This window comes from Larus michahellis, chromosome 21, assembly GCF_964199755.1.
Source record: "Larus michahellis chromosome 21, bLarMic1.1, whole genome shotgun sequence".
Classification (NCBI taxonomy): domain Eukaryota; kingdom Metazoa; phylum Chordata; class Aves; order Charadriiformes; family Laridae; genus Larus; species Larus michahellis.
Window position 1 is genome coordinate 3103004 of NC_133916.1, and position 8494 is coordinate 3111497.

An 8494-nucleotide genomic window follows, 5' to 3' on the forward strand; every position below is an offset into this window, starting at 1 on the left:
GTTTGTTTTGTTTTGAATTTTGGGGTGAGAAAGCAGTCTTTTCGCAAAGCGAACTAAAAGATTCAGGTGATGAAATGAAACCGCTTTGCTTTTCCGCCCCGGGTCCGTCTGCTGTGCCGTACTTCCCCCAGCAGCCAGAAACAGCGGCCGGGAGGGAGCTGTGGGCAGGGGGGACCCGCTCAGTGCCAGCCCCGGACCCCCACCAGTGTCCCGGACCCCCACCAGTGTCCCAGACCCCCACCAGTGTCCCAGACCACCACGTTCCACGCAGAAACTTTTGGGCTGACGTTTCCGCCTACGTCCCCCCCGGGTGGGAATGGCCCCAGTGGGGCGGAGGTACCTTGGGGCAGAGGATGGAGCCGCCGGGGTCACCGAAGATCGCTCTTGGCCGGGTGCTTTTTGGGGTTCCCTGGTGGCGGCGTCCTCGGGGTGCTGCTGGCCACTTGCCACGTGCCGGGGCGAGTGTCACAGCCAAGGGGCTCACGGGCCGGTGACGCACAGGGACAACCTGCCACGAGGCTGGGGAGGGTGACTCAAGGACACGGGGCAAGCTGGCATACGGGGCTGGGGTTACGTTGGCCGCCCGTGAGTCACGCGTGGCATTGCCGGTGGTGGCTGTGGCAAGCAGGGACGGCCAGCCCTGCACCTCCATCCCTCCTTCCCGCAGCCCCCTCGGGCCTCCTCTGGGGGTCCTGGTGTAGAAACACACCCCCCCTCACCCGGTCTCACCCGGGGTGTTCGGAGCCCACCAGCCCCCTGCCAAGCTGCTGGGTGCAGGAGCAGCGGAGCCCACCCGCGTTTCAGGGCGGCGAGAGGCCCGGGCGGACGCGGAAACGGGGCGTCTGCGTCAAACCAGGCGATTTTCCCAGGCACCGGAGCGGTTGGAAACAGCTCCCTCTGTTTGTGAGCTCTTTGTGGTGCGATGGGAAAGTCTGAACACTGACCCGCTCCTTCCAGACGGAGCTTTGTCCCCTGGGCAGCAGCAAATGAGCATTAGATCTTAATTACAGCTCCCCAGGCAGCAGGGACAGGGGACGCGCCGTGGTGGAGGGTGCCTGGCCAGCACAGTGGGACATGGCTCTGATGCAAACCCGCTGGCAGCCAAGTCCCTGTACCCAGCTGGTGGTGGGGGGGCATCCCTGCACCCCTCGGTGTGCCAAGAGAACAGGCAAACTCATAGCATCGATGAGGGCTGCTGCGGCTCCCTGAGCCCTTCACTCCTGAAAGCCGGCTCCAACCAAACCTCAGATCCAGCACAGGATGTCCCTTCCTTGCTCCAGCACTAAAAATCCCCCATTTTTCCTTCAATTTTATTATTCTAGGGTTTTGGTGGTTTTCGGCGCAGGGAAGGAGCAGCGATGGCTGCCTCCCCCTCCCTGCTCCGGCTAGGCCTTGGGTGATGCCGCAGGCTGCAGCCGCTGCAGCTCCAGGACACGGACGAGGAGGAGGAAGGCGATGCTCAGGAGAAGCAGCCATAAGAAAACCCAGTAGTGCTGCGGGAGGAAGAGCCACGGCCGCCACAGCTCCGCCGGGGACCCCTTCGACCTGGTGAGAAGGTGGCACTTGTCATCCAGGGAGGGAGGGCAAGCAAATCCCACCTCTGCCCTGGCTGGGCATGAGGAGGGCATTTACCTCAACCCCCAAACCTCACTGGCCCTTTTGCAAACCTAACGGCAACAAGCCCAGGGAGGGCACGGGTCACCCGCAGCACAGGGGGGAAACTGAGGCAGAGGAGGGTCCAGCTGGGGCAGCCAAGCAACATCCCAGCCTTCCATCACCAAATCCCCCAGCCCGTTTCCCACGTGCTGGCCACTGTGGGACCACAGAGAGTCCGGCAGCCGCGGGGGGGATGCTGGGCACACGCAGGGTGCTGCTCACGTCAGCCCAAGCTGCTCCGGCTCCTCATCCCCTGCACTTGAGCCTCTGCCATCTGCCTCAGCCACCGGTTCCCTGGTCACGGCGCTGCCCTGGCCCTGTGGCTCCAGCTCGCTCCTGGGGAGGGAGAGGACGGGGTGCTGTGCTGTCCCCCGTGGGCTAGTGACAGCTGGTGCCATGAGCTCCCTGCCACCCGGCGTGGTTACCTCTGGGTGCTGGGCCGGCGCTGGGCCCCCTCCCTCTCCGGTTCGCTGGCCGGGGCTGCTCGGCTGTCAGGGCTGGCACCTGGCTGGGCACCGAAGGTGGGAGCATCAGCAGGGAGCCAGCCCCCCGGTAGCACCGAGCCTGGGGACACACGTCTGACAGCGGGGCACAGCTCCTGTCCGTCCCCCCCGTGCATGTCCTTACCAAGAGCTGCTTGGGGATGACGGCGATGCTGACTCTGCGGCGGGCAGACCCCTGCAACGGAGGGGCTGGGGGTGAGCACTGCACCGGCTGCCTCCCCCTGCTCCCCATCCCCTCCTTCCCCATCGCCTCCCCAGCACAGACAAGGGACACCGAGGAGGAGGAGGGACACTGCCAGCCTCCCACCAACCCTGGTGCTACGGGGGCAAGCCGGAGAGCTGGTGAGATGAGGGAAGGTCAAAGCCAAGAGGGTTGCGCCTGTCCTTAATGCTTCAAGCCGTGCTGGCGGGGCTGCCTACCCCCCTCCCCGAGCGCTCCCCTACCTCTTGAGCTGTAGGGGAATCAGTGCCGAATTCGAGCTGGTGCTAGAGAACAGCCAAGCCTGCGGCTCTCGTTCTATGACCCTGCAAGGCAGAGGGACCTGCCTGAGATCTCCTGGACAAGCAGCCCCCAACCCCGGGCACCCTGTGTCCCTAGCCCCGGGCACCCTGTCTCCTCAGCCCCAGGCACCCTGTCTCGCCACAGCCCTCCAAGTCTGCTCCTACATTTTTCCTCATCCCCAGCATTTCTAGCAGACCTTGCCCACCGCAAGCACCTGGCAGGAGTGGCATTGCCTGGGGACTAGTGGGTGCGTGGGGACCGCCAGGCGAGGGAGAGCGGCAGGGCACAGGGAGGCGGTGGCTCTGGAGCTGCTGAATTGGGACCAGTTACCTGCTGGAAAGTTCGCATCAGGGGGTGAGGCCTCAGCCGTGGCTCCGCGTCGTCTGGGAGCAAAGAGAAGCAGCTTTACATCACCCCCAAAAATTAAGACGGGGCTGGTGCACAGATGGTTGCAAAGCTCCCTCCCATGGAAAGCTGTCCCGGCCACATGCTTGGCACGAGTCACAGGAGTGCCTCCAGCCAGGGGGACCTTTTTTGCATGCACAGCGATGGCGTGCGTGGGGTTTGGCGTCCAGGGACAGAGCGTCCTTTGTGTGCCCTGGGCCCCCCTGCCCCGCATTCCCAGCTGGGCCACGGGACGATGGCTCTCCGGCCACCAGCACCTGCTCCCACGCTGCGTCTGCTGTTACACCGACCCCTCGCATTTGTCATCGCTTCCCAGCTGTCACCCGCCCCCGCTGCCCAGCTCACACCACCCGCTGGCTCTGCGGTGCAGGGTCACACTGACCCCCTGGAGGGGTTTGGGACTGAATTCCGCAGGGTCGCCCCGTGCAAACCCCGCGCGGACCCCGGCGGCGGAGCCCACCTCACCCTGGGTCTCCGCCAGCTGCCGGTTGCGGGAGTTTTGCTGGATCAGGCGCTTCATCTCCTCCAGCTCTGCGTGCTCCCGCATGTGGTGCCGCTTCAGGTTCTCCACGTGCTGGACCATCACCTCCGCTGCTCGGCTCATCCGGGCCTCCTGCGGCCAGGCAGGATGGGGGATCAGGCCCCCCCATCTCCTCCTCCCTAAGGACCCAGGTCTCCACCAGTCCCCCACTGTGCATCCCACTGTGCCTCCACCCAGGGGGTGCAAATGCATCCCCTTTCCTGCTCCCAAGGGCAGGCAGATCCCTTGCACCCTGGTATGTGCAAACACGAGGTCAACACCGGCACCAGGAGGAGGAGTGACAAACCCCAGCAAGCCCAGGGATGGGTCCCCAAGCCCAGCCACAGCACCCTCCGTGGCTCCCAGCCCTGTCAGGGGGTCCCAGGCTATGCATGGACCTGATGGACAGCCCCCAGCTTCTCTGCGGCGCTGGTTGCCCGCTCGATGGCAGCCGCCAGCACAGCCAGGCTGCGCTGCAGCTGCTCCAGCGTCTCCTTGCAGCCGGCATCAGCGCAGGATGGGCCCAGCCTCTGTGGAGGGAGAGGATGGAGCTGCTGGAGCCAGGACTTTGAGTTGTCCAAACCCCTCTGGGGCTGGATGTCCCCAGCAGTTGCCAGCCCCCCGCCCTGGTGCCCACCTACCTCCAGGGCAGCCCGGCACTGTCCCAGCTCCTCCTGGATGTTTTCCTCTGCTGCGTCCCGTGCCCGTTTCTCCACCTGCACCCGTTGCTGCAGGGTGAACACGTCACAGCGAAAAGCCAGGGCGAGGTGGGCAAAGGCTGCCTGCGGGGTGGGAGGGCAAGAGGTGGGACACAGGGCGAAGGGGAAGCCACCGGGGCCATGTGCTGCTGTCCCCAAGGCACAGACAGACCCCCTAGCATGCCACCAAGCAGGGCAGTGCTAAGGATAATTAGCACTTGCTTTGCCCTAGCACCCGTTAGGCTGCTGCATGCTGAGGACAGTCCCCGTGAGATGCCAGCCTGACCGAGCCACGTCCCCCAGGCAGCTGATAACGCACGGAAATCCCAAGACCTCCTGGCAAGAGCACGCGCCGGGCAGACGCCAGCCCTCGCTGCAGGTCCCGGCTGACAGCGGAGCCTGACTCAGCCCTGGCACTCACAGGAAAATTATTTTTATTAGCGCGGCTTCCACCACCTCCCCGGCTAAGGGCGCTCTCGGTGAGCTGCAGAGCACTTTGTGGGATTGCCGGGCGCACGGAGGACGGGCTCATCTTGCCGTTAGAAATGCAGCTGCCTCGGAATGCCAACAGCATCGCCGGGAAAGGGATTTGTAAGGCGGCTGCCAGGGGACTGCGGTGCCTGGACGATGGCCAGGAGCAGGGCACAGCCCCAGGACTGTGAGCCAGCAAGGCGTCCATCCCTCTGTCCCCCTTTCCCAGCCCACCCGTGGCCCCCAGCAGCCCTCACCTCCACATCCTGCTCCGTCAAAGCCACCCTGCAGAAAGAGAAGTGCTGTCAGGGATGGAGGCACCACGGGGACCGCATGCTGAAAATGCCCTTGGTCTGCTCCCAAGGGTGCCAGGGGTGTCAGCCACCACCAGAAGTGGGGACCCAAGTGCCCCTCGCCTGGAGAGCAGCTCTTGTGAAGTGGAAAAGGAGGAAAGTCCAATCCCTGGACAACGCGGTGCCCTGGGACCCCCCCTGTCCTGTAGCCCCCAGAGGGATGCAGATGCTCACTGGTCTTACCCGTGCAAGCCTAGTCTCTCCAGCACCGAGACCTCACTGGGGAAAATCATTAGCGGATCCTCCGGGGTTTCTGCATCTGCAGGGAGGCAGTAACACCACGGGAGAGACCACACATGAAAGCTTTTGCTTGGCCTTTCCTCCTCCCTCTCCCCTCCTGCCCCAGCAGGGAGCAGGTGCCTGTGGAATGGGACTGGCCCAATCCTTCCCCCAGCATCAGTGGGGCTTTGTCTCCCCACGGGTCAGTGCCCCCTTCCCCATGCCCCCACCAAGGAAGCAAATGCCATCAGGCCATGCCATTCCCACACTTGTCCCCAACTACTTCAAGCCTTCCCCTAAGGGGACCCAGCTGGGATGTGGGATGGGGACTCACCCACCTTCCTCGGTCCAGTCACTGTCCCCAGTGTGCACAGCCAGCTCCTGCCTGCCCGTGCCTGGCACCTGGGGGGCACAAGGGCACTGTCGGTGCAAACCCCCCCCGGCACTGGACACATCCCAAAAAGAGCAGCACCAGGCAGCTGGGGGTCTGGCCAAGCCCAAGGGGCCAGGGACCTCCAACCTGACACCCTCCCCTCCCTCTCACCTCACCGACGCACTCCACGCTCTGCTCGTTCCCAGCCAAAACCCCGTCTGAGTGCCCCTGGGGACTGCTCATCCTGCCTGGGGACAGAAAGGGTGATGGGAGCTGGGCAGCAGCGTCCCTTGCCCAGCCTGACACCACTTTAAGGGAGACTCCCCGAAAACACCGCTGGCATTTCTGCAGCCTGCGGGCTCCCAGGGGGCACGGGCTGGCAGGTGCCCCCCAAATACCCCTGTGGGGTTAAGGGAGCTGCAGCCAGGCTGGGCCAGGGCAGGGGGAGGAGGGTGAGGGGTCCGGTGCAGCCTGTGGGTTACAGGTGGTGAGGCACAACTCTCAGGAGCCGCAGGGGACGGGGTCGGGGTCCCCAGGCTGGGAGGGGTGTGGGGTTGCAGGCAGGTGCTGCCGGGCCGGGGGACACCCTCCTGCTGGACCCGTGCAACACTGCTCAGGGAGGGAGGGTGCAAAACCCACCCCTTTCCCCCCATCCCCAGCCCGGGCTGCCCTTACCTTCATCGGGAGACGTGGGGAGCCCGGCCAGCACTGCCTGCTGCTCCCTGCAGAGAGAAGCCTGGGTAAACCCCAAAGAAACTCCGGCAGCAGAGGCAGCATCCCACCCCCTCTGCCCTTCCCCAGCCACCACAACACCCTTTGATGGGATGCTGCTCTGGACCTGGGTACTTTCCGAGCATCCTCTGCAGCCTGCTCCGTCCCTGTCCCCGTCCCCTCTCTCCTGGCACAGGCGCAGCAGCCCTCTCTGCTCCTGCGGCCGCCGCAGAGCCACCACCGAGGAGCCCGCCGAAGCCGTTTCCAGCCAGCAATGAGTCACCGGCCCACAGCCGTGCTTCTCCTCAGCACATTATTTTTTTTTTTTTTTTTTTTTTTTTCCCCCTAGCTGCCAAGTGGACCTTGCTGCGAGCTGGCCTCTTCACAGGCACCACAACAAACCCGGCTGCCGGCAGAGCCCGGGCGCCATCTCACGTCACTGCCATGGGAACGGCAGGCCTTGGCACACGCTCTTGCCCCCCAGAAGTGCACTGGGATGGCCTCGCCACCCCAAAACCCTGTCCTGGGTGCAAGGAACTCTGGCAGCTCTGTAGCATCCCTGCTCGCTGGGGCTGGGGATGCTGGAGCACGCCAGGGATGGCAGGTCACCTGTGCATGGAGATACAGAGGCTGCCGTGCGAACAGCACTCTGCGGCCTCACGCTGGAGCTCAGCACCCACCTGGGAAGGGGTTTGCACCCCCAAACTTTGATCTCGGCTCTGGCCAGGGCTACAACAGGCTTTTCCCTTTCCTCCCTACAAGCATGGGGATTGTTCCCTGGGAACCATGGCCACAGAAGGGGCTGCTGTGCTCAGAGCAGGGTGACGCTCCAGCCAGCATCCCCCTCTTGCCTGGCACCGCCATCCCCGTCCCATCCTCGCTAGCACCCCGAGAGAGCCGTGGGATGAACCTTTTGTGCACATACCTCTGAGGTGAGGGGCTGGGTCGGCAGCTCGTCCTCTGCCGCTGCCGCCGGCGGCGCCCCTGGGCAGGTCCCTGCGCCTCCTCTTCCCCCTCTCCCAGCGAGGTCCCTGCGAGCGCCTTCATTTGCGAAGCGTGGAGGCTCCAGGACCAGCACACCTATCACGAGAGACACATATTAGCTGCGCGCAGATGGGAGAACGCCTCTAAATGTTATATTTTTAAAGCATTTTCTCACCCAGCAGGAGCTCCAAGCTCCTCTGCTTAGCGTGGAGGCATCTGTGGGAAAAGAGGTGGGGAGGCCCGCTGCGATTCAGGGGGATGCTGCTGGGATCCGGGCGGGCACTGAGCAAGGCAAGCGAGGAATTTATTACAAGCCTCTGAGGGTGGACTTTCCCTCTCGCTGCCCCCATTTCCCTCCCACGGGGTGATCCTCCCGCTTGTGATGTGGGTCATCTCCGTGGGTGGAGATAAGTTTGCACCCACCTACCGGTGCAGAGCGGGAGCGAGCTGCTGTACCCCAGGTTGGGGACAGTCCCATCCCCGAGTATCCCCTGCCAGGCTGGCTCCCAGATAGGCAAATATAAGACGTTCCCGAGTCCAAGGGAGACTGGACATCGCACTTAAGCTGTTTTGCAACATTTAAAAAATCGGAGAAAGCCAGCAGAAAGTCCACAAAGTTCCTCTCCCAGCCCACGATAAAGTCACTGCGCGGAAGGGACTCTCCTGCAGGATGGTCTCCTCAGGAGCTGTGCCCACAGACATGCAGATATGGCACAGAAAGAGATTTTTTTTTTTTTTTTGGCCAGGAAATGAAATGCAGCAGAGATTTAAGGGGACAGAGGGCAGGGACTGGTGGCAGCCCCGTGTGCCTGTGCAAAGCCTTGGCTAAGCTCAGTCCCCCCCGTGCCGAGTGGGGCCATCACCCATCTCCCAGAGCCTGCTCAGCCCCGATGGAGGTGTAAAAGCAAGCAGCACTTGGCGTCCATCAAAACAAGCCCATTTCATGCCTATACACTGAAAATTGTCCTCAGCACCTCTGCCAAGGGGTCCAGGAGCCCCCAGCCCCCAGGGATCAGGCAAACTCATCACATCAGCGAGCACCAGAGTTTTCCCAAGGGCTGGTCCCTGCTGCAAAGCACTCGCTCCGTAACAGCCACGG

General features: G+C 63.5%; 1 protein-coding gene across 2 annotated transcripts; it reads right to left on the reverse strand.

The window, feature by feature from the left end:
• Positions 1-1256: 1256 nt before the first annotated feature.
• Positions 1257-7753, reverse strand: LOC141733615 (uncharacterized). Of its 2 annotated transcripts, XM_074564202.1 has the most exons (15): positions 7571-7753; positions 7337-7491; positions 6376-6422; positions 5872-5948; positions 5666-5729; positions 5292-5367; positions 5013-5040; positions 4228-4368; positions 3985-4116; positions 3532-3679; positions 2992-3044; positions 2284-2334; positions 2082-2164; positions 1879-1992; positions 1257-1545 (listed from the first exon to the last, which is right to left on the reverse strand). In XM_074564202.1, the coding sequence occupies exons 2-15, from the start codon at positions 7456-7458 to the stop codon at positions 1386-1388; spliced, it is 1296 nt and encodes a 431-aa protein (XP_074420303.1). In that variant the 5' UTR covers positions 7459-7491; positions 7571-7753; the 3' UTR covers positions 1257-1385. The 2 variants fall into 2 exon arrangements, with proteins under 2 accessions (XP_074420303.1, XP_074420304.1); XM_074564203.1 differs by lacking the exons at positions 3985-4116; positions 7571-7753 and having other exon boundaries at positions 7337-7530.
• Positions 7754-8494: the final 741 nt, after the last annotated feature.

Excerpts from the sequence above, each read along its gene's own strand:
- LOC141733615 (XM_074564202.1), bottom strand. The coding sequence starts at position 7,458 with ATGAAGGCGCTCGCAGGGACCTCGCTGGGAGAGGGGGAAGAGGAGGCG. Across the intron at positions 5,368-5,665 it reads CAGTGACTGGACCGAGGAAG|ATGCAGAAACCCCGGAGGAT; the intron begins GTGGGTGAGTCC and ends GCCTCCCTGCAG. Across the intron at positions 3,680-3,984 it reads AGCTGGGGGCTGTCCATCAG|GAGGCCCGGATGAGCCGAGC; the intron begins GTCCATGCATAG and ends GCCTGGCCGCAG.